The sequence below is a fragment of the Orbicella franksi genome, chromosome 9 (genome assembly GCF_964199315.1).
Source record: "Orbicella franksi chromosome 9, jaOrbFran1.1, whole genome shotgun sequence".
Taxonomy (NCBI): domain Eukaryota; kingdom Metazoa; phylum Cnidaria; class Anthozoa; order Scleractinia; family Merulinidae; genus Orbicella; species Orbicella franksi.
The window spans coordinates 25,402,175-25,426,334 of NC_138153.1; the positions used below are offsets into that span (position 1 = coordinate 25,402,175).

Below are 24,160 nucleotides of genomic sequence, written 5' to 3' on the forward strand. Positions count from 1 at the left end.
TATTGTTTGTTTCCAGGTGAGACGCCTTCATCATCATCCATCAGTAATGCTATGGAGTGGCAACAATGAAAACGAAGCTGCTTTGGCTGAAGACTGGTAAATGAACTCCTCGCTCATTTTTCATCGCCTTATAAATATGAACCATTTCTTCCTTCCTTAGTGACATAGTCAGAGTGCTCAAAGAATGTTGAAAGTCTGCGAAGGAGGTTGCTTATCGTGTTAAAAGTTGAAAGGAAAACCGTGTTGCACAACTGTTCGAGTGTACTTATGTTAGAAGTGTAAAGAATCATACCGGCGTTTCGAGCTTTTAAGTCAACTTGTCTTACTTGCTAAGAAAGAAGAAGCATTATTTTATGTCATGTTCTTTTCAAAAGGGTGGGACAAGCGTTGCCACGTATGTCTTTGTACAAATTATAATTCGTGGATCTTGTCGCTTCAATTTTTTACAGGTACAACACGAGTTCCACGTTTAGTAGGTACGCCAAGGACTATGTGAAAGTAAGTCCTCTTCCCTCTTCTTTAAAATGTATTTATGTTCATTACCCGGTTATTATTAGCTCGCATACTGCTAACATTTTAGAGTTTTTACGGGTGTCCGATGTACGGAGGTTTATGTTTGCGTGGCAGGTGTACAAAAGGCAGGGAGAAGGGAAATTTAGGTAGAAGTACGTGCGCTCTTTCCTTACACTTCTATTTTAAGGCTTGGGTTAATACTTCAGAGAAGAAGCCTCTTGAGACTGGTATCTATAAGGAGAGAGGTTATACCCTGTAAGAATTGTTCTGTGAGGGAGGACTTGTTTGATGGGCTGCCCGACTCGTTTAGTTTTACATGGTAATTTCGGTTGTTCCGCTCCCAGTTTTGCTGCTAATGATCATAGTCTATATTTCAATTATTGGAAGCCGTTTCGGGTGTGATAAATTGTTGTCGTCTTCTCTTTGTGCTTAAGCTTTACATTGACACTATCAGAGAGACATTGGAAGAAGAAGACAAAAGCCGACCTTTTCTTTCCTCCTCACCTTCAAACGGAGTAGACACAGAGAAGGAGGGGTGGATAGCGAAAACACCAAGCAGTCCTTACTGGGGAGATGGTAAGTATTTTTCAACGAGGTTAGGATGGATCTAAAAGTAACTTAATGCTGGATAATTATTATCTGAACTTTTGGTTTATTTTAATCTGTTGTTTCATTTTGGTTAATTGCGGGTGCAATGTTCAAACAAAGTTTTTTTTTTAAAAATCAAAATATTTGATTTAATCCTATCGCAACACTCGAAGAATGTGTGAAATGAATTCGCAAACAGTTTTGCTCATTTACAACTATGAAGAGCGTACATTTCTTTGCAACATCCTGGCCCAAAATGTATGGTAAATTTGCGGTTCCGTACTGAGGATTCTTCAAACCACTACTACAACTGCTCTACCTATCAAGTGCAAATTCAAAACCACATGTAACTTTTCTTCCATGTATATGTGTTTTCCCACCGTTTACATCACTTGCAAGTTTCATATTGCCTTGAACCCTGATGGGTTCATTGTGTTTTACTTGAGCGTGGAATAGTAATAGGTTTTGCATAACTACGCTGCACGATTGGCTTGAAAAAACTCACGCCACTTTGTCACCCAATCAGAAGTAAAACCAAAAGCAATCGTGACCCGCTCGCTCCCGTTTTCCCGCGCTTTTCCTCGGCTACACGTATTTCAGTTGTGATTGGTTCATTAGATTATCTGTGTCCTTTGTGATTGGCTCGGGTAACTACTTTGGTTTTAGTTTTTTGACACTTCATTGTAAACCGCGTCATGATTAGAATTGGAAAACCATCCGAAAATGCCAAATAGATAGCTTCCTTTTTTTCCCCGCAGTGCATTTCTATGACTATAAAATGGACTGTTGGAATGTAAGTGGCTACCCCAAGCCTCGCTTTGCGTCCGAGTATGGTTTCCAGTCCTACCCTTCATTTGAAACCCTAGCTGAGGTGTCCGTGGAAGGGGACTGGACCTATGATAGTGCGTTCATGGAACATCGGCAACATCACGGAGACGGTCAGTGTCATGGCTACATGTAACTAGCACGTAACGCCCTTTACTTGAAACGCTGTAACCGCAAGTAACAAAAGGGAAAATGACCAGTTTTTGCTGACTAACGTAGCCTGCAACGATGTGGCATAGAAGGTGCAGATTTTAGGAACTTCGGGAGTAAAGGAGCAAATTTTAGTACAAATGTGGAGATACTGACCAAGGGTTTTTGCGCATTGTATTCCTCGTTTCTTTTCAATCAAAATCTGGACATTCTGGCTGTTGAGTATGTTTCTGAGATTTCAAAAGCTATAATACTTTTAAGTTGTTGCGATAAAAAATGTTTATAGAAACTCGTTTTCAACGCTCTTGACCAACACATACATTTATTTTTATGTGGGGGTGGTTGGGTACAGTCGGATAATAATCGGGAACAGTAGGCCAAAACAATAGTTAGCCCGGCTTTCATGAAATAAAATCTGAAATAAAAAAGGTGACCTGCTGGAAGTGATTTCCGCAAGCCGGCTTCTCCGCTCGCTCATTTTGTCATCGCGTGCAAACAAGACTGCCAACTACCTAGGTTGTATCATGAAACAGGGATACGCTCCGGCTCTGAGGACCGCTCCAGTTTATTCTATGATCTGTTTTGCAATGTAGGTAATGAGCAAATGCTGTACCAAGCCCAAAAGCACTTTAAACTGCCCAGCTCGTCGGATCCTTTGAAGAAATTTATGGACACTCTATTCATTACTCAGGTATTGGCAAGTTACCTCTTGTGTCTCTAACACTGACCAAAGAATCTAAAGCAAGTTATCCATTGTTTGAGATTCTCCAGCAAAAAGCTTTTATCTGACGGGTTGGGGTAGTCAATCAACACTTTTCTCCATCTTGGAACCTCTTGGCTAAATTTTTTGTGTCCTACTGCACGTTACTCTAGAGGATGTGGAGGAATTTACTTCAGTCACGCGGACAACACATTGTGGAATTAATATCAAGGGATTTAACACTTTTTCCTGCCACAGGTGACTCAAGCTCAGTGTATGAAGACAGAAACTGAACATTACAGGCGTTTACAGAGTGAATTAGTACAGGTAAGGTTTGTTTACTGTTACGTTGTTCAGTTTAGTTATGTAGACAACCTCGAAGGGAGTGGGTTGGAGGGAAGGCTTCGGCATCATGGGAGAAGAACTACTCTACGGGGGCTGGGACCTACAACAACATATTCCTTTGTACACCTTAACTATGCACTTTTAATTTCCAAGCCTGATATCAAAGCAGACGGTGATTCCCTCGTGTTATAAGCAGCAAAATACATACTACATTCGCAAAGGAAAAGGAAGAAAAAAGGAAATGAAGGGCAAAAATGCATTAACATTGAACTGGAAAACTTGTTGAAAAGATATAGCCCATCCCACACTCAGGACCTCGTAATCAGCCAGTTTAAAGCCGAGATCTTACCTAGATACGCGAATGGGATGTAAATAGAGGTGATAGGTTAGGCAGTTAATTTCTGTTTTTTGCCTTGGAAGTGAAAAAGATCGCACAATCTGATAAACGCCTAGAAAGCGGAACGAAACTTTTCGGTGTGAATGCGAGAAATAACTTGGTTATCGCGCCCACTGAGCTGGCTCATTCTCATCTGAATTTAGGCACTATTCACACTGATACGGTTGACCGGTCATCCACACTGTAGCGGTAGAGCTAAGTTATTAAATATCTCAATCCCTCTTTGTCTCCAAAAATTTAATTGCAAAACGCATAATTACTTACACTACTTTCAATACAAGCTGCTTACATAATACTTAACTCACAATGCGATACTTGTGTTTCTTACATTCCTTACTTTAAGTTACATTACCTTACCTTACCTTACCTTACCTTACTTACAATGTGGCAACTTATGCTACTAACAATACTATATTCTACTTACGATTCGATACTTACACTACTTGCAGAAAACATTCAACTACGTACGTTACTTACAATACGGGTTAACGATGATAGTAACTCGAAACAGAGAAAAGAAAAAATATAGATATAAATAGAACCGTTGTACTCGCACACACAGCTACATCAGGGAAGCCTAAGGGAAGCAAAAAGAAACCTTGGTGGGGTTGGGAAGGCTAGGGATGTATAGTATATCAACTAAGCTTTTAACTCAAAGGAGAAAAGATTATGTTTTCCCTGCTGATTCACTGAAAGTTGGAGCGAAGAAATAGAAAAGAAATATCTGGTTGAAAGGAAGGTGTAAAAAGAGAGACTTTCAACTAGTGTAACCAAAGAGAGAAAGATTCAATTTCTTTCTTATATTGTGTTAAAAACTTCAATAGTGAGAATTTATTTTCTTTGCTTCTACAAAGCCAGATGTAGAATCGTATCGACGTGAATACAAGAGCACGAAAGCACGAAAGTGTGGACGAGGTATTGACACAATAATTGAGTGTCGAGGCCCAACTCCATGCAGCGGAACTTAGATTATGTTTATAAGGGTCCTCACTCCTTGTTGACTTGTTTCTTTCGGCAGGGGAAAGGAAAAACCATGGGTACAATATACTGGCAGTAAGTGATTATTTTATGTAAACAGTTATTTCTAAAACAGATTAAGAATCCAGAGAATACTTGTAAGTATTTCGAGCGGTTTTCAATTGATTGTCGTGAAACCAAGCGATGTTTGTTTTGGATCACGGCATCCTGTTTTATTGCACCAAAAAATCCATGTGTTGTAGTTACAGAAAATCAAGTCACTTGTGGGATATTTCGCGGTATACTACTTACAGTATGTAGTGAACTACCGTTTACATTAGCACACACTACACACCAGGTCTCACGCGGCCCTTAAAACTTCATTATTGCAATATCAACAAGGTTTCCCTGTCTGTTAATTGCTCACTATGCAGTCATGTAAAGTAAGAGTTTTCTCTCCCCTTTGAATCCCAGTCTGCCGTGCTGAACAGCCAAGTTATCCAACACCAACAAATCACCTTTCCTCCATTTAAATCCTACTGCGCATGTCCACGCGGTAGCCAGTATGTGCTGCAGTACTACAGGCTCAATATCGCCGCCATCCCCATAATAAGTGTGAGCAGGTTGCTTGTGATCGGGGATTTCAGTTCCCCCCGGAAGTTGCCGGTAGTACGAGCAATTGTGAGTAGTTGCCTGGTTGAACCAGATTTTCTCCCCTGTCTCCGGGTGTTGTATACAGGCGGGTCTGTTATACCAGAAGTGTAAATCCCCGCTGTGGTCCCATGTAATTTTGCTGCCTTGCTCTTTTACTCTTTTTTCCACGACCTTTTAAGAGAGGAATAAAAAATTATAGTAACAAATTTCTGATTATCGCGGGTAAATACACTTGACTTCGGGCTACTATAGGCTAGCTAGTTTTCAGGTATGCTACTTAAGCAGACTGAACAAATATTACAAATAAACCTAATTAACATGGTTAAAAATCCTAACTGACATTAGAATAGTTAATTCTTTTGACAAATGTTTCCAGTTTTGCAATGAGGGAACAAGCGCCTTTTTTAGCAACTCTTTTTGTCGAAACACCCGACGAGTTCCCATTTCTAATTATCCGATCCAAAAAAAACGCGAGCTCTGAAGGGTACTCTAACAATTGTCACGTGCCAGCAAATGTCATATTCCTGAGAACTTTGGCCAGTGATACAAACTGGGAGCTCATTCAACCTTGAGAGACTGGGATTAAAAGCGTACTTGATTTCCTGACCAATGGACTTTGAACTGGACGCGAAGAGACAAATAAGACCGTTTAGAGAACTCAAGGAACGATGAAGCTCAAAATTTCTCCAGAGAAAAACTATAAAAGATCGACACAACATTTAATTTGTGACAATCCTGAATTGGTATAAATTACTATTTTGCCAGCTGGGAGCAGAGGGTTGGGACCGGGTTTGAGGTGCGAGGTGTATATAGCTGCTGTTAGTAGGGTAAGACATTCTGCGGCCAGCTTTTTCCGCGTGCACAAGTCAAGTTCGTTTTCTTTTTCTTCGTTATGCAATAAAGCAACTTTTCGTTTTCTTTTCTTTTTTTAGTGCTGTTATATTATTAGATCGTTGTGAGATCCCACATTTCATCAAGTGTTTGTGTACAAGGTGAAGGTGATTTGGACGCTCGCACTTAAAGTTTGATAGCGCGTTCTATAAGCTTTAATTTGATATAGGAGTTTAGGCATGAACAGTTTAAACCGGACGCGCTTTATCGCTTGCACGCGAGACACCTCTGAAGGTATATGTAAACCTTAAGTCAGGATGCCCTAAAACCACAAGGGTGGCACCATTGTAGAAAGATAATCTGTGAAGGGCCTGGGTCCTAGGAGATGGGCGTGAAAAGATGTGCCTGCTTACCTCTCTGTCGTCAGTGTTATACACGTGTTGCCAGCTTAAGTACTTGTTGTTGGATTTGTCTGGCATATACCTGAAGTAGCGCACTTGTTTCTCTTCAAACTTTCGCACAACTTCGGGGTCCAGTTTGGAGAGGAGTTCGCTGTTTTTAACCAAAATTGTTTCACCGCCACAGCCATCTGCGGGTTCTTTCAGGCAGAAAAAGAAAACCTGTTGGGGAAGAAGAAGTGGTAGCAATTAGTTGAAGGTTTACTTAAAGTTAACTCATTTGCAATCGATATCGCTTCCATTATTAATCCTCCGCCTTCTAATGTGTTTAAGTTCTATTAACAAGAGACTATAAATCTCTTACTTTATTGTCCCTTGTACACAAAATAGCTTTCTATTTTGTTGCTCTGGATAGTATATCGGTCACGACCTCGAGCATTTCACATTCGTGTATTCTACACTTTATCAAACTGCTTACCTTGGAGGGGTAGACCTCAGTGTATGACAACTCGTTATGTGGGTCGATAGCCAAATCATCTGGATCATCGTTAGCAGTGTAAGTTCCTGCACTTTTGTCAATTTTTTGTCGGAACGATGCACCACCTTCGTTAGTCATTGCTTTCCAAGGAATTCCATTTGCAATGGTTGCAAAGTCTTGTGCAGTTTCAGCTGGAAGACCGCGGAACAAAATGGCGGGATGTTGTGCGTGGTTTTCCTCTACGTACTCCATACATTTTGCGGTCAGTTGAGTGAGGGAGGACTGGTGCGGATTAATAACTCGCACGCCGTGTGGGAATGACTCTCTTGGTTCTCCCAGGAATTCTGGGAAACCTTCACCCGTTGAACCAACAGTGAACGGCCTGTCCTTGAGCCTCGACTTGAATTTAGTGACCAGTTCTTCCCTGGGTAGTGCCTGAAAAATTATCTTTGTTGTTGGATCTTCCTGACTTTTCTGGGCTGAATAACTGCAAATAATATTTTTGACATGGGCCTTTCTGGTTGCGGGAATACTGCACCTAGGAAGTCTCGAGAAAGACGCGCGAAGCCGCAGAAGTCGAGCTGCCATATTCTGTTAAGGGAGATAAATGATATAGGAATTACGTTTAAAGCGCAACCATTCATATTTTGAATTAGCCTGATTCCATGAAAATTTACTGTTATTGTTCTACCTTATCTAATAATCTTCCAATTATGTGGCCGCATTCGCATTACGGCCCCGCCCAAAGTTTTTTCATGTAGAACCGCAATTACAGCTCAATCCCTATTAAGCGGCTACCCTCGGGGAAATGGATAGTGGCTCAAAAGGGGTTGGCCGCTTAATAGAGGTGAAAACAATAGAATAGCCCTCATCGGGACTTTGATTACTGCCCGCCTCATGGGGGGTGGCCGTTTAACCGGTGGCCGCTTCGACGGTATATGGCGGGCAGGCAAGATGAACCAAATCGTGTGCTGTGATTGGCTACCCAAGCGGCCAAGATGTCGCTCTCTTGCCCGCTCAGGACTACCCGCTGTGCTCCGCAAAAAAAAAAAAAAAAAAAAAAAACACTCCCCAAAGGCCATATAATAAATCATTTGCTGACCGGGCTCGTGCGGTCAAGATGGCCAGATATTGGCCTTGTTCATTTCTTGCGAGTTTATGGACCTCGACTCCGTCTCGGTCCATAGACATGCAAAATAAGGACTTGGCAAATATCCTACCTTCTTGACCTGATGTTCCGTCAATAACCCATATCTATTAGCGAAAAAAGGAAAGAAAAACAACACGAGGCTACAAAACGCGCTTTGCTTCACTCCTGAACTCTTTAACCTTGGTACCTTTTTTGTGCGTATTTGTATCTACTCTTGTAGTGTTTGGCAAATGGTCAAAAAAGGAGATTCTGCGGTTAAAATGGCTAGCAGTTAAGGACATTCGCGGCCAAAATGTTCCTACGTACATATTTGTTACAAACTTGCCAGCCAGCAAGACATATAAACTTTTGCCAAAACGCAAAACAAATGGGGGTCACCGCGCTCTTTTCCGATACAATGCGCATTGAAGACACTGCCGTTTTTGAAAACTTTCGTTACTTTCACGTACAAATTTTCACTGCTTTTTGTTAAATGAAGAAAATCAATAAAGGGAGGCGCGCTCCATGAAAAGAAAAGATGGGGTCGCCGACCATTTAAGAGAGTAAAATGTAGGTGAAGTTAACGGAACTGCTCATGACGAAGGTGAGTAACAATGACCTACAATGATAATCTTTTTAATACTCTAATCACCCTGAAACGATGATAAAATATTTGTAACTAATCTCATAAACACAAACACAACATCAGGAGCGGGCATCTAGTTTTTTTTTTGATACAGGATACAGCGAAAGTTACATCGTCATGAAGAAAATACTGCAGTGAATAACAAATAAAAAATAAATAAATAAAAAGCAAATTTGAAAGAGATGCCTTCGAGTGGCTCTTGCATAACTTACAGAATCTTCAATAGCCTACTATCTCCTTTGGATTCAGGCCTAAAAGACCTCTACAGTTAACACGAATCATACGTGATGAACAGACTCCAGTGTAATTAGCAAACCGTTACGAAATATATTTTCTGCTCAGGAGAGTATTTATTGACAGCCTTCATATACATGAGAAGCCTACCATATTTTGCCCCCCTCTTTCAAAGTGTGTTATTAGTCCAAGATACATATTGTGGATAAATATGTATTTTTTATCAAAATATTTTTATTGCTTGTATTATTTAAGTTAATTTTATTGTTTCCATTTGTTTAGCACGCACATGTTTTAATGAGTTTTTATTATTCCTAAATGTTGCGTTGGTATATAAAGGATTGTATTGTATTGATTGTATTGTGGTCTTTCTCTAAACTTTTGAGCCAGAGATATCTTGCTGAAATGCTCCCGAGTGCCGTTGTTCCATTCGTAAATCTCAAAGAAGTAGCCCATGGAGTGGTTTGTTTGTCTGAGTCACACCGGAGGTTAAATTTGCGACGCTATTCAGCCTCACTTCATTAATAACTTTATCATCTTCTACTTAAAGCTGGGAAGATTGCTAAACCAGGGATAGATACTGGAAGTTTTATTGGTAGTTTCCTATTCCAGAGAGGCATCAACCGTTGAGGCGAACATGGCAAGTGCTTTTGGTGTGTCTTGTTATGTGTCCCAGTATTTATAGAGCGTAGGACAGTATGCTTGCGTGCGTGGAACTGAAAACTTAGCGTTATAGTATGTGTTGTCTTTACAACAAAGGGGATGCATAATTAACCGCTTGAGGAGTTGGCACGGAATCGGTTGTTTGGTCGAATAATCCGCCAAGGGCTTCACAAGCCAAAGTGCGAGTGGTTTGCTTTTTCTATTTTTTTTATGACTTCTTACTGTTTATGAGTTTTATGACTGCTTGTCAAGCGGTTGATAGCCGTTAGCAGAAATAAAGGATCACTGCAATGCTTTGGTTCGTCAGAAAATGCGAAAAAAATGTTCAAATGTTTTTTTAAGTGGTCAATGCGCTTAGCTACGTATATATACACCACTTAAACTGAAAGAAACAAGTATATCAACTTATCATAATAGGCTTAAAAATCCCAACTGGCGGGAGGCAGACCATTCATGACCGAGGAGGTGAACCAGGGTCTACCACGAAACAACTCCAGCTAAGTAGTCAGAGCCGGACTAGAACCCGCGACCTCCGGATTCCAAGTTCTGCGCCCGAACCACTCGGCCTCGCTTCCTTCGTTTTCACTTCACTCTTTACCCTTTACTTGAAGCTGGCAAAGCTCGGTGAACCAATAATACATACTGGCAAAGAATAGGACTTTGATGGAGCTTCGTAAATTGCTTAAAGTTATTTATGCGACAGTGATGCGATCGGTAACTGCTGGCTGTTCTGGTGCCATCACTGTGTACTTAACTATTTGTTACAAACAAGTCGAGAAACATCGAAGGCAACAATTGATTATGAACCAATCAGGTTCGTCGCGAGGCATGCCCGAACATGAGCAAAGCAAACTGTAAAACATGCCGAGAGACTTTTTCCTTTGGCTCACACCAAAAGCAAGGAGACTTCAGATGGCCTTTCGGAAACGAGCGTATTCCAAGAACCTAATACGAATATATGCTAAATTTGGTTAAGCACATATTTTGCCGTGTCAGTGAAAAGATCAGATGAGCTACACAAGCATACTCGGGTACAATCGAAAGGAAACTTACCTTTCGTATCGGAGTCACCGAGATTTGGGTCAGACTGTTTGCGGGCGTACAAACATATGCGAAAGGATATGCATATCCGCTATGTCATTGAATGAATGATGATATGCAACTATTGGGTGAAGATTCAGTGTTAAGATAAACAGTAATTAGCAATTAGATTATGAGCTCGAGATTTCTATGAGGTGATGGTTGATGACGCCGAAGGCTGAATCAACTATCACCTCTTAGAAATCGAGAGCGAATAATCTAATTGTTTTAGTAGAATTCTAACTGAAATAAACGCAAATAACGGTTTCTAATTATCTTTCTACGCATTATTAAACTTAACGCTTTAACAAAATCGCACGCATTGAATTGTCCTTGGTAAATTTGTTGTTGTTTACGCGCGCTCACCCGTTTTTTCAATAATTTCACGTTTTTAAAGTCAAGAAACCACTAATGTCCTGCTTTTAGTCTTCTCAAGAATTTAATTATCCATTTACATCTAAATTTTCTTCCAAACTTCGGAAAAACGATAAAAACTTCGCATTCTGTGAACGGTCGACAGTCACTGCACGAGTAGCTCAGCCAATCAGATTGCAGCATTTGCATTAGTATACTAGTAAAATTCTACTAATAATAGAAAGAACTTAGCGACAATTTCAAGTGGAAGGTAATTAAATGTTATCATGGGTTCAGTGATTTTCAAAGAAATATCCGTTTAGCTTCAAAAAGCGTTGACTAAGGTTTTGTACTTGTTAAAGAAAGCCGCCTTTCTTTTGTGTGTTGTGGACTGTAAAGCGCCAATTCATGATTACTGATCCCTCGCGGGTATTCTACACGTCGAAGACATATTTTCTCTCAAAAATAAACGAAAAAAGGCGGATAAGAATTTTTTTCATGTTTCAAGAACATCAGTTATGAGGAAAGAGAAAAAAGGAAAACTCTTACAGTGGAAGAAAATACCGTCATATGAACAGATGAAAAGAGTTGAAAGTTTGAGGAGTAGTTTTCTATACTAGAGAGTTTTCTAACCATAAGGGCGGATTTTTGTGCAATAGATGGCCAAAGAGAGCGCTTGTAGTAATCACATTATGCAGACGCAGGGGTGTTGGGAAGTCTGGATAAAACTTTAAAATACCGGGACTCAGATCTGATTCCCTGAGGTGGGTGAGGACAGAAGTTCAAAAATGCGTTTTTTCGTCGACCTTTCGCCGACTTTCGGAAGAAAATGTACACTTTTATTCAAGAATGCTTTTTACCAAAGGGAAAATGCGCCAGTAAAGGGCGAGGCCCGGGCTCCCTAGTGCCCCCTTCTCTTGCTAAGCTCCTGCTATCTGCTTCCGTGCGTCACACTGAAAGCTTAGTGTGATAGTATGTGCCGTCTTTACACCACCGGATACCCATAGGCTTGAAGAGTTGGCGCGGAATCGGTTGTTTAGTAGCCTGTAGTGTCTCACATCTCCTGAGTCCTGCCCTCAACCTAATCCCCGGGCGATTAGGCTGAGGGCGGGAGATGATTGACATTTCAGGCTAGTTGTTTGCTCGACTAAACCGCTTAAGGTTTCACAAGCCCGTTGCTCTTTCTGGTTTTAAGACGTCTAATTGTTTGGGTGAGATTTATGACTGCTCCTCAGTGCGGTTTGAACACTTCCTTTACTGTAGTTGTCGCAGAAGTATTAAACATTCTGTTCTCGTTAAGCTCAGTAAATTCAGATCTCAAGGCGTTAACTCGAGCACATAACATGGTAATCCCTTTTTTGATCTATGAATGTTTACTTTTACACCATAAGGTTGTCTGTGCTTTCACATCGATCTACTAAACTGGATGTTATCACAACGTGACATTGGGCAGCTGGTGTAAATCGCATGCGTAGATGGGCGGAAGTCATTTGCAGTACTTGCTCACTTGTAACCCTCTTTGTTGACATTTTCTAGGTTGAACAGTATCTGGCAGGCTCCCACGTGGTCCTCATTGGAATATGGAGGCCGATGGAAGGTAAAACAGGCTTCTTTTGACTGCTAGGTTTGATTTGAGGCAGGGTCTCAGCTTCTTTTGTCTGTGATTGCAGTTTAAAATATTCGTTTACGCGTACAAGACCATATGCCTGTAAATTTTCAACTCAGTTGTTTGTTAAGTGTATTAAAATTCGTGAAATTCAGGGAATTGCCTGGTGCTGCGGAGGCTATTTAAGTTTAAGTTTATTGCTACTGTTGGACATCTATTACCATGGAACCTTATGTATGTGATTTGAGTATAGCTTTTTGCTTTTTGAATCCTTTTGCTTACGTCATATGATGGACGCACCATTCGTAGCTTACAACGCTACATTCTTTGAATATCGTAGGCTTAGAGGTAGCGTCTAGAACAGACGGTTTTGCGGGACAGAAAGCGAGCGCAAAGCGCCAGAAAGAAACGATTAAAAGTACCTAAAAGTTTAATTTTGGTCTTGCGTTTCGCGCCCGTGTATCGCGCCTCGCCCTTTCCTCCCCTAAACTGCTTGACCTGCTTGTTAAGTAGGAGGGAAAATTAGTGTACACATTGTGGGGTTTTACTCTTAAGTGTTTCTTGTGTTTCTTCCAGATGCTTCATTACTTTGTGAAGGATTTTTTTGCTCCAGTGATAGCCTCATCTTATCAGGAGGGCGACAAATTTAAGCTTTATGTTGTGTCCGACCTAATGAAGGTGATAGTTCTTGCGTGGGCCGCATGACTTGCTTAACATTTGCATATTACACACAGTTTCTTTGTTTCCCATTCAGTCGCTGTTAGTATGGAAACAGACGTGTTTTTGTTCTCTGCTTAAGTCACAACAATATGAGAACAATGTCCAATACATGTACGTGGTTATTGGCGAACCAGTTTGTTTTGGCTAATTTTAATTATCGGCCCTCAGATTTGTCCCAATTATGTAATAAGCTCGCTTATTACACGACTACGACAACTGAGAGGACCGATAACTAAATCAACCAATTAGAATGCTTACCGGTCCAATATTTTTAAGTACTGGACTTGGTAACATTTTCAAAGCGCTTGTTCAAACATTTGAATCGTGATCTGTTATTAATATAACCACTCTTGCCGGGTACATGCTGGGAAGAAGATCAGCCTTAGTACTTTTCTTTACAGGTCTCGCAGCCCTCGATCCGTGCTGTCAAGATCTGGGGCCCGTTTTTCGAAAGCCCCGAAAACTTTTCGGGCCCGCAAAGCCACTTTTAGTTAATCTGTATTAAAGAAACAGAGAGGTGTATACACCTGAAACTTCTTGTATAAAGAGAATCTCTGTTCACATTTGGAATACGTCAATAAAACAGCTCTGTAATCATAAAGTTTGAGATTTTGCTACGGCTCTCCGGGTGCGAAAACTTTTCGGGACCTTCGAGAAACAGGTCCCTGGGCTCGACGTTCTCCCAATAAGATCGATGGTCTTGGTTAATAGGACATATCAGTATGTATTGGCCCTCTTTTAAGCTTTTATTCTCATAATAATGACTTACTTGCTGTTAGCCCAGTCTTCGATAGATGCCCGACGGAGTGCCTCGAAGTTTAGTGGAAAGCCTAAATCGCTTTTTTTCTTTCTTATTTTTTTTTCAGCCAATCACGCATGGTGCAGTGTCTCTCAAAGCGTGGGCATGGTCTTCATTCACACCTCTGTATACAAGAAACATAACATTTAGCATTCATCGACAGTCCTCGGTAAGTCAGTTAGATAGCTTCTTTTTTATCGCTGCTTTTCACGAAATTCTCATGTCAGTTTGATAATAATATTCCTTTCGTTGTTTTTCATAGCAACTTGTGTACGCGGATGAAGTAAAAGATTTTCTGCAGTCCAGCAAATGTGAAAGTGCGCAGCATTGTGTATTTACCATGAAACCTTTGAACCTTAGTAGTGGAAAAGACCTGGGACCGATAAACGTCTTTTACCCTTCCAACCTATCGGAAGCAGTTGGTTTAAAAGATCCTCGATTGAAGGTGAAAACCGTTTTAAGGCTGCTTTATAAATTTTTTTAGGATATAGCACCAGTGAGAAAGAGATTCAAGGAACTTGATTGAGACAGCAAGCCCCTCGTAATATCACGAGATTTGCTTAAGAAGCAAGTAAATATTTTCTCTGTTAATGGAACTTTGTGGAGAGTCATTTTCTGCCATGTCGCAAAATTATACATAAATCGACGCCTTGGGTGCGGCGACTGCGCCGGCAGTACGAACGGCAGTAAAAATCGACTTGTCCTATCGAAAGGACACGACAGTAGTCTTTTTCTTCGCAGCTAACAAAAATAAAGACAATGCTAAAGTTTCTTTGGCCTCTTATAATATGTACGTTACTCGAGAATTCTGGGCTCAACTTGACGAGGAACAACATACTTTGTTCAAAATACACTCGACGAACTGCGAGTGAGGATCAGTGAGTTACTAGACGTGGGGAACCCATTCACTTTTTGGTGCCAAATTAAAAGCTTTGAGGCACAAAATGTTTCATATTTATCACGTTAAAATGTGATATGGTTTTTGGAGTTATAAATCCCCTTTTCATGAATATTCAGTGCCGTCTTCAATGAGAAAAGTCGTCCTACTCCAATGCCTTTCCTGTTAACATACATTGACGTCAGGGCAGTACAGGTTTTCGCGCCTGCTGAATCTTGATTGGCCAATTCAAATCTCAGCCGCGCAAGGCGAGGCTTAATAAAGCTGAAGTCCCACAATGCTAAGGTGGCATAGGACCATATTTCCCGTAGATAATATGCTAATCCATTCACAGGCTAAGTCCAAGCATTTTGTCAAGTTGCTGTATCAGATCGCTGACATCCATCCATACTCTTTGATGGAGAGAAACTCTGTGAATTAAGTTTCCCTACTAGCGCTCAGACTCACACCGCTCCATCCGGAGTCCACTGCACGAACCAACATGTAGGCTGGAAATCACGAATTAAGCATGAGTGGTCACTTGTGAACTGGCACATTGTGACCGTTTCTTGGCAACATGGGTCGATATCACGTGACTATGGTCTCTTTATTTTTTTTAGATTGCCAAAGTTGCCCGGATGTCCAAGGCAGGAGAGTTCAGCGTGTCTGTTGAGGCCCAGTCTCCCGCTTGTTTCGTGTGGCTGGTGGCCAAAGATGTCCGAGGCCGCTTCTCGGAAAATGGATTCCTGTTAACAGAACCTTCTAAGACAGTATGTAGCTATTTCACCCTTCAAAATAGGAGCGTCTGACAAGTACAAAAGTTCTTCCATTCGGAGTGCCACGAGTCGCTGTTAGAAGTCAGTTTTGTGTTCGATGACATGCATGTTAAGTTCCTAGCTCTTATTTTTATACGCAAGTTAAATGAAAGGACTTTTCTGCACTAACCTAATCTATAGAACGACATACAGCAAAACAAGGCCCCAAGCGACGAGCTGGTCTAGCTTCCGAACAAGAAGCCAAATCCTTCGAAGAGAATCTCGACGAAGAAGCCACGCGGAATGCAGAGGAGGAACCGCTTCCTTTCTCGTCAGAACGGACACGACGACACTTCTCCTTTATTGATTTTTCTCTCGGCTCTTCTTTCGGCCCGGTAAATTCTCTTCTCGTCGTCGGAGTCGGAGGCGAGTTCGTCAGACAAATATTCGTTAACGGTCGCCCATCCAAATTCGCTCTTGTCAGCTAGCTTAATGGCTTTAACACGCTTGGAAACTAATTCAGCACCTGACTCCAGGGCAACTTTAACTTTCTGGTACGATTTCTGCTTGAGAGCGTCGGATGCCTCGTCTAGTTTATCCAGCACCTGGAGAGAGTGATCCAACTGCTGCTGGTTTCCTTCCCTTTTGCAGATATATTGTTCGCGCAGAGCTCTCTTGACTGCTTGTTCAACGGATGAGCTGTTCTCCTCGGAAAATCGCTTTGCGAAATCGCTAAGCCGAGATTCAATAACCTTAGTGAGGTTATCGGTTAAAGAATCCATCGATTCAGAAACGGCAGACTGTATAGCAACACTGACAGAAGGATCTAAAACTCCATCGTTCCGACTAGAACGTGCCCTAGCTTCCTCAGAGTCGCTCATGCTAAAGAACAGTGGAGTAGCGTGTGGCGTTAGCAGACCCGAAGGAAGATCACTAACTGACAACAGCTATATATAAGACACGCAATTAACGCGTATTGCGCAACTGAAACACCTAATTGTATAACACAATAAGAATACCAAATACAGAACGTGCAGAAACCAAATATCTGCTAAACTACGTACCGCAGATATTTTGATAGAGTGGAAAAAAAGTTGAAAAAGTTATCGTCTCTGATATTTGTGTGGCAGCGAGTGTCAAGTAAATGTGTTTTTTTTTCTATTCGTGTGTTGGGAGGTATAACAGAGCACTTAATGACTGGCCGCACGGGAAACTTTTCCTCTTAACCCAGGCATTAATTGCTTATTATTCTCGCAGTTTGATTGGTTCTTACTTATGATCTATTGGAAGACAGACGTATAGATGACGTCATTAACATTTTGCCTTGCTTCTTTTCAGAAATAGATCAAAAAAGACGTCAAAATGTGGTAACAACATTTAGTGACACACTCGGCTATCGCCTTGTGTGCCACTTTTTGTTCTTTGCACATTTCGGCGTCATCTGTGATCAATTACTGAACAGACGCACGGCAACATGGAATCTATTTGTTAAATTATATATGCATGAACAACGAATGGGATCTCTAGTACACGCTTAGAGTTATGTCCATTTTAGAGAGACGAACCAACTCGTCATCATGAAGGTATCCGAGGTAACGACTAATGTTTTGCACTTGAATCAGACCACAACAGCTGGGAATTATGAGGATTTATTTTTACACTCCTTCTGTCTAGAAGTATGTCGTCAAACTGAAAGAAACAAATTACAATTACTTTGAGGCTCTGTGCCGTAATTGTCGAAATTGTCCTTGAACTAACACAAACTGAAAATATGTTATAATTCTACTTACAATTCTTGTAATCCTTTCCCGTCCGTAAACCTTGCGTTTAGGTTATGATTCTTTCTCTGTACGAACTTAGCGTCTCTTAACGAAATAGCGTCCCCTCTGCGAGGTTCGAACCGCGTGATGTCCCTAGGGACCTTACATAATCCCGCAAGGACTTAAGATAACTTCGTGTTCGTGCAAAACAACTACCAGGAAAAGCCTCACATGATTGTTTTCTTAAAACTATTTTTGGATGAAAATAATTTTTTCATATATTATTCTGAGGGGTTGTCACATATTTTTTTTCTTCAGGTGGTGTTTCACAGCTGGCAAGATACAACGGAGGAAGTCCTGGAGAAAACTCTATACATCAAGTCTCTTTATGATCTATACGCCTAAACAGCCGGTTGATTTAGTAACAGAATTATCTATGTTTCTTATGTTTTGGTATTTTTAGACTGCAATCAGCGCGAGCAATTAGCTTAAAAAACCACTGGTTCCCAGAAACTGGGCTATTTTTCTTTCTCTCACGTCCTCCTCTTCTAATTTGGCAACCATGGAAGAGAAGAACAGGAAACAACAAAAATACAAGTTCGTGAAAAAATCAGATTAGGTTGGTGCATAGCGCTATTGTAGTATAGGAAGGTAAAGTAATGTTTTTACTGGTCTTCGAGTCTTGCACGAGTACTTATGAATGGAAATTAATACAGCATTTCTTCTCCACAAATTTTCTCGTCAGTTTAAGGTTTGAGACGATTGGTTTGTAATATGAAGTGTTTAATTTTTCTGCGCGAAGTTTTTGTAGCACATTATTTTAATAAAGAAATTTCAGCCCATCTTTATTTTCGTTAGAAAGGTAGCCTGATGAACTGTAACGTTATGATAGCAGCTATAAAATTTCACGTTTGTTAGCAAATTCTGAAAGTAACGATAACAGATTGTTTTCGATATATTAAAATTCAGCTCGGCAGTGAGGCCTAGAGGACACAAAGAAAGGAAATTGAATGACATGTTTATTCATTTATTTTGCTTGTGTCATCTAGGCCTCATTATCAAACTGCAAGAAAGCTGAGCGCAAAGTATCAAGATTACAGAAAACCGAATTTTATTTAAAATTTCTCCGCCTAAAATCACAATACGATCCCCGTGACGTGTTAATGTGATCGGGAATTCATCTGGGATTATGGCTGGGGTGTTTTTTCTTTTTGTGGTGTTCTTGTAGGTTAATTTGTGTTGTGAGAGTGTGGCACCGGCATTGCTTCGCTTCACTAGTCACTTAGGGTGGAAAAACTCGTAAGCCGTCGAAAATGGATCCAATTTGCGCCCAAATCGCATAAAAGACACAAAGACAACCCTATATTGAGGTAAAAGGTTCATTTCTACATTACAGCTTTATTTTAGCATATTTAAGACTGAAGTGAAGTTCCCATGCAAAGTCTAGAAATCTTGCATTGTGTGGCATCAGTGATCAGTCACATAAGCTCAAACCACAATCGTGCAGTGAATTTAACTCGATTGTGACTTTGTTTTTGTTAGTATTTTTAACGGTTACCTAATTCTGTTATTTCCATAAAATGGTCTGTAGAAGTAAGCATTGTTCACCCCCACACTGAACGTTATTGTTTTTACTAGACGGCTTTAAATAATCTAATAACTATAGCACAGAACTGAGGGAAGTAAAGTTTTCAACTACGGCTCATAGAGGATCAACCTTCACTCCATATTTCCGAAAGAAACGAATACATTTTTGTATGAAAAAAAAAAAAAATAATAATAATTATCTTCAAATCAGCTGACAGATATGCGAGAGAGTGCAAATGACCGACAAAAATCTCCTTGTAACTAAACATCTCATTGTAACTATGCTTACGGTCGATTGAAACTGTGTTCCGCCACCTTAAAGCAATTGTAATGGTGGATCGCAAAAACAGATTTGCAAGTGTTCCATCTAAACTCTCTTCAGGTAACCATTCATGTGCCATGTTGCATTGTACCTGAAAAAGATTAATAAATAGGCTGAAGTTAATGTTCAGTTGTGGCTGTGAGCGTTGTAAGCACAATTCCGTGCATGCTACCAGAAGCATTTTTCTGTGCTCGAGAGGGAGGAAGGGAAGGGGTGCTCCGGAATCTGCTAGAAACCGAAACAAAACGAAGGTGAAGCCAAGCCCGAGACTTTTACCGACCCCGGCAAGTAAAACCTCTGGAGGCCAGGGTATCCAATAAATGGTAAACAAGATTTCAGCTCGCGGTTAGCTCTAAACAGTGAGCTTGAATAGTTCGAGTCTGTAACACAACGAGCTGGGGAAGAGAATTACTTCCGCTTTCATGATCGCTGGCTTCTCCCAGCAAGCTTTTGTATGTGAATGAAACCTAGCCGGAAGATGATACATTTATACATATAAGCTTGTACAATTCCAAGCAATGAAGGCGTACAGAAGGCCTCATTAGACATCCTCTGACATTAGTCGTTTTTCAGTCAGGTTTTATTGCAGCTCGAAATTGTAATCGGAAATCAAGTTGACGTTGGTACAAAGTCTCTTATTGAGTTTATTTTCCATTTTCTTTAATAGGCCCTTTGCAGCTGGAGTCTCGTTATCAAATGTTTGCTAAAAATTTTTTACATTATGGGTCATAACTTAAAGAATGTCAGAAATGGAAAGAGCATATCGAAAATACCAAAATGGCCAAGTTTGACCGGCAGCATTGCAGAGTAAGTTTATACATAAGTTTGAATTTTCGGAAAATTTAGAGGACGTCTATGGAAAATGTTGGAGAGCAAGGTCTTGCCCTCCAACAACTTTTTTCATACAGATCTTCTTAATTTTTTGAAAATTCAAACCGTCATAAAATCTCATCCTTTAATGCCAGGGCCTCAAACTTGGCCATTTTGTACTTTCGACACGCTTTTTCCATTTTTGTCATTCTTTAAGTTATAGGCCATAATTTTATGAAAAGTAGGTCACGTGAAGTCAAATCGCCGTTGATCCTCTTTCTTGGTGCAAGGATTTCCCTCCCTCTCTAACCAATAAATCTAGCAATTTTCTCACCCGAAAAAGTCGGTGTATCTCTGATCCACAAGATATTTATCAGAACGACCTGTTAAGAACTTCTTGAGTGCGTTCAGCTTAGCAGGACCTGTTTCTGTATAACCGAGCTCCTCGACAAGACCTTGATTGCTGTCGAAAGGAAGACCCGGATGTGTGTCTTCGACGCATATGTAGTCACCAGGCTCTGTAAATGCATCAAAGTACTCGAACACCTTTAGCATATTGACATGTGAATCCTCCGTTAGGTACCATGGGTGAGGCAGATCCTGTATCGATAAATCATTTACAGTCAAGTTAAGTCAAGGGATTTCTTAACAACAAAAGGAAATGGTCATCATTGGTCCTTTTTATACTAGATACACAGAATCGGTTCAGACGAATTACGCCCTTCTGTTTATGCGACTAGTGTGTAGATGTGACTATATCACTGCTATATGGTCTTCCAAAGCATCTACTTTCAAGATTATAATTCGTTCAAAATACCGCAGCTAGCTTACTGTATATTTAAGGACCATACGCAAGTTTATTTATTTTTCTGGTAGTCAACATCTATATCTCCGTCATAGAAATTTTGAAAGAACCTACTGTCAACTTCCGAAAGTAGCGACACCCCGAAAGTAACGTCAAAAAATTGTGGCCGCTAATAAATTCCCCGATCCCCGAAAATAGCGAACCCTCCGAAAGTAGCGGGCCCAACTCCCCTCCGCCCTCCCCCACCGAAATTGTGAGTCCACGGTTCAGTGGCACATTTATTCTTCCAGTCAATAGTCAGGTGAAAGTTATCGTACAAATCAATTTACGGCACTATACAACAAGGGAAGGTATCGCTTATGCCACGAAGCGTTGTGAAATGTCAATTCGTGCTTCGTCAGTGTGAAGTGTTAAAGCAAAACCGTAGAATTTTCATCAAGTAACAGGAACGTACTAACAGAAACTTTTCTTTAAATTAAAATTGACAAGTCTGTATCATTTCAGCAGGTGCGTATTAGAAGGAATATGTTTCTTCAAACTTAAATTGAAAACTCGAACGCACAGCGATATTGTTACTCTCGAACTTGTAGGGAGTCACTCGAAGTTACTTTCGAGCTTGCTCCGAGTCATTCTCAGTCACTCTCGAACCTATTCCGAGTTACTCCAAGTCACCGCTCTCGAACTTACTTTGAGTTGCTCCACGCTACTTTTGAGGGAACACGTTGGCTCTTTTGCACATCTATCAGTAGATAATCATTTCCTTGCAACTGTTTTGGGCTTGACTGTCTTAAATGACTTCGTTATTTTTTAACCACTTCTGTAACAACGATTAGTGAAAAAGATGACTAGAGCTCCGACAACGTGCTTATTGTAACACCGGAGTGTTTTTATCAACTATTTTGCATGAAGTGGTAAACTGTAATGGCAAGCTTTTGTTCACCTGCTTTCCATCTGAACGTTTTCGAACCTGATTGACGGTATCAAAAAGCTTTCATTAAACAGTTATTTATGCCAGTTGGTTTTTCATGTTTTGCGCTCGCCAATTTGAACTGCTCTATGTAATACAGTCTAACCTCCAATAACGGTCACCTTTCTGCAACGACCACTATTTTTTGGTTTAATGAGCAGAACAATAGCTGTGCACGTGCGTTATAATTATTGGTACATTTCTTTGCCGTCCTCTGCAAAACAACAACGTAAAATGACCAAAGTCTGCGTTGTCCGTAGAACGTGAACCACGACGGCTAATTTTTTTTTTATTTCAAATGTTTGGCCTTGTCCCGGATTCAGTTTCGTGATAGTTTTGACACTGAGAAACAAAGCAAAATGATTTTAGAGTATCTAGAGATTCTTAGGTAAAATGTAAAATCATTTTTTAACCGACGTTGTCCTCGGCGTCGCGTCCTGGTTTCTTAAACTCCCTAATAAATTATAACCTCTCGACAACGGCGAGTTAACAAGTGACTGACGAACGGTGTATACAGGTTCCATTTTTTTACGGTAAAAGTCACCAAGATTGATCTGTGCCACGTGTCGTTGATCTCTGATTCTGTTTAGTTTCTGTTTTATTTATATATTTTGATTGTGGTAAGTATTTATATGCTAAAATAAGCATTTTTTAGAAACGAAATGCCGCACCCTGAAAAAACGGGTGTCAAGTTAAACCCCTACCTCCCCGTAACGGCCACCTCTCTGTAACGGCCACTTTTCCCTGTCCCCAAAGTGGCCGTTGTGGAGAGGTTCGATTGTAAAAAGAGTTGTTTTGAACGGGAATAATCAAAATTGCATTAAAGTTATCATCGACATCGACATTCAAACAGAGCGACTTGAATTTACATAAAAGGTCAATCAGTCAGTCAATCATGCTAAAGATACAAAATAAGGATTTGCTTTGAAGATACCTAAACCTTGCGAATTTGTTTTTCAGCTTGAGGAAAGTGATTAATTTTAAGGGAACTACAATAACCTTAGTTAGAAGATTTCAAGTAGGTACCAACTCTGCGGTTACTAATTTACCTTCAGAAAGTCTGTTGGAAAAAATTTTTCCACATAAAACAAGTCTCCCTCAATGAACTCCACATCCGGGGACTCTTTAGGCAAAGCATCCAGCATGGAAAGGTTGATGTCGATGGATATTACACGTGACTTGCAACCAAACAGTTTTAACATGTCCGCCATCCACAGAGCTGAGCCTCCCTTGTAGGCGCCAAACTCAAATACCGTTTGAGGTTTGAGTTCCCATAGTAACTGCTGGCTTGCTGTCAGAGATAAGGGATCTTTCATGATTGGCACGCCACGCCAGAACGTCATGTATTTTCCTTAAGAAATAAATGATAAATGAGATTAATCAGAATATGTGTTCTTTACTTTCTTTCCTTGAAAAAAAAGAGAAAGAGAGAGAGAGAGAAGAGAAAAGAAACTCCCTTGCTGAAGAGCTGCGCGAGTGAATCATGATAACTGAAAGAGCTGTGATCACAACTGGTGCCTGAGGGGGCCCTCGAAAGTGACGGCCTGTTGTTCATATGTTCTTCTCCCTAACTTCTCACGCGTTATGCAGTTTTGATGCTATCTACATGTTTAAGGAATTAGTTGGGCTACACATATGTAGTTGTTATCGTTTCCTCAGTATTCTCGTAATAGAAATTTTTCACCGGCGTAGTTTTTTATAGCGCACTTTTGCAGCCTTGAATCTGCTTGCTTTTGCTCAGTCTTATTAGTAGGAGTTAGCTATCACACATGTCTTACCATGACACAAGTTCCGAAGAACATCAACTGATAGCACAGAGGTGTCTCGCCTTTCTTCCATTGGAACAAATCTGTTTTTGTCATTCAGGGATAGTTCCTCTTTAACTTGTTCTGCCAGTCCCGGGTAATACGTCTTATCTTCAATTTGGCAATCCATGTTCTGAAACGAATTTTACTGAAAAGAAAACAAAACAAAAAGCTATCATAACGCCTTATATTTTCGCGCTCCCCTGCGGTTTTTCCCCGCTAACATCAATACACCATATAGAGCGTTGTCATGGAAAGCTTAGTATTTAGAATTAAAATTATTAAGGTGTGATCTTATTCTAACTAACTGCTTAATTACTTCCCATAGGATTAGCGTTTAAAATTGCATTTATTCTGTAGCACCTATTACGTAACCTATATTCTTTTATTGCGTAACCAGTTCTG

At 40.5% G+C, this 24,160-nt stretch overlaps 4 protein-coding genes across 5 annotated transcripts in view; 1 reads left to right on the top strand and 3 right to left on the bottom strand.

Moving 5' to 3' along the window:
* The window catches only part of LOC145497201 (beta-mannosidase-like), a 32,027-nt gene extending 13,092 nt beyond the window's left edge, over nucleotides 1–18,935 (top strand). For both annotated transcript variants that reach the window (XM_081477011.1, XM_081477012.1), the window contains exons 10-22: nucleotides 17–96; nucleotides 450–498; nucleotides 948–1,089; nucleotides 1,860–2,039; nucleotides 2,670–2,767; nucleotides 3,035–3,103; nucleotides 4,537–4,571; nucleotides 12,479–12,539; nucleotides 13,125–13,226; nucleotides 14,135–14,236; nucleotides 14,330–14,512; nucleotides 15,565–15,714; nucleotides 17,778–18,935. In XM_081477011.1, coding sequence (XP_081333137.1) covers nucleotides 17–96; nucleotides 450–498; nucleotides 948–1,089; nucleotides 1,860–2,039; nucleotides 2,670–2,767; nucleotides 3,035–3,103; nucleotides 4,537–4,571; nucleotides 12,479–12,539; nucleotides 13,125–13,226; nucleotides 14,135–14,236; nucleotides 14,330–14,512; nucleotides 15,565–15,714; nucleotides 17,778–17,864 — 1,338 coding nt within the window. In that variant the 3' untranslated portion in view covers nucleotides 17,865–18,935. The remainder of the gene's footprint in view (nucleotides 1–16; nucleotides 97–449; nucleotides 499–947; nucleotides 1,090–1,859; nucleotides 2,040–2,669; nucleotides 2,768–3,034; nucleotides 3,104–4,536; nucleotides 4,572–12,478; nucleotides 12,540–13,124; nucleotides 13,227–14,134; nucleotides 14,237–14,329; nucleotides 14,513–15,564; nucleotides 15,715–17,777) is intronic.
* LOC145497208 (dapdiamide synthesis protein DdaC-like) lies at nucleotides 4,584–10,603 on the bottom strand. The gene is made up of 4 exons (XM_081477020.1): nucleotides 10,562–10,603; nucleotides 6,837–7,427; nucleotides 6,374–6,580; nucleotides 4,584–5,300 (listed from the first exon to the last, which is right to left on the bottom strand). The coding sequence occupies exons 2-4, from the start codon at nucleotides 7,422–7,424 to the stop codon at nucleotides 4,902–4,904; spliced, it is 1,194 nt and encodes a 397-aa protein (XP_081333146.1). The 5' UTR covers nucleotides 7,425–7,427; nucleotides 10,562–10,603; the 3' UTR covers nucleotides 4,584–4,901.
* Nucleotides 15,775–17,680, bottom strand: LOC145497209 (uncharacterized). The gene has a single exon (XM_081477021.1). It carries the CDS (start codon nucleotides 16,578–16,580, stop codon nucleotides 16,032–16,034), a length of 549 nt encoding a protein of 182 aa, XP_081333147.1. The 5' UTR covers nucleotides 16,581–17,680; the 3' UTR covers nucleotides 15,775–16,031.
* A 31-nt stretch (nucleotides 18,936–18,966) lies between the features above and the next one.
* LOC145497206 (rhamnosyl O-methyltransferase-like) lies at nucleotides 18,967–24,160 on the bottom strand. Its single transcript, XM_081477016.1, has 4 exons — nucleotides 23,729–24,160; nucleotides 23,000–23,301; nucleotides 20,513–20,778; nucleotides 18,967–19,459 (listed from the first exon to the last, which is right to left on the bottom strand). The coding sequence occupies exons 1-4, from the start codon at nucleotides 23,883–23,885 to the stop codon at nucleotides 19,414–19,416; spliced, it is 771 nt and encodes a 256-aa protein (XP_081333142.1). The 5' UTR covers nucleotides 23,886–24,160; the 3' UTR covers nucleotides 18,967–19,413.

Coding starts and splice junctions, on each gene's coding strand:
- LOC145497209 (XM_081477021.1), bottom strand. CDS start 16,580: ATGAGCGACTCTGAGGAAGCTAGGGCACGTTCTAGTCGGAACGATGGA.
- LOC145497208 (XM_081477020.1), bottom strand. CDS start 7,424: ATGGCAGCTCGACTTCTGCGGCTTCGCGCGTCTTTCTCGAGACTTCCT. Junction 6,581..6,836: donor CTGAGGTCTACCCCTCCAAG/GTAAGCAGTTTG, acceptor CTTCCCCAACAG/GTTTTCTTTTTCTGCCTGAA. Junction 5,301..6,373: donor ATAACACTGACGACAGAGAG/GTAAGCAGGCAC, acceptor CTCTCTTAAAAG/GTCGTGGAAAAAAGAGTAAA.
- LOC145497206 (XM_081477016.1), bottom strand. CDS start 23,885: ATGGATTGCCAAATTGAAGATAAGACGTATTACCCGGGACTGGCAGAA. Junction 23,302..23,728: donor TCTTCGGAACTTGTGTCATG/GTAAGACATGTG, acceptor TTATTTCTTAAG/GAAAATACATGACGTTCTGG. Junction 19,460..20,512: donor AGATACACCGACTTTTTCGG/GTGAGAAAATTG, acceptor AATCTTTTTCAG/GTACAATGCAACATGGCACA.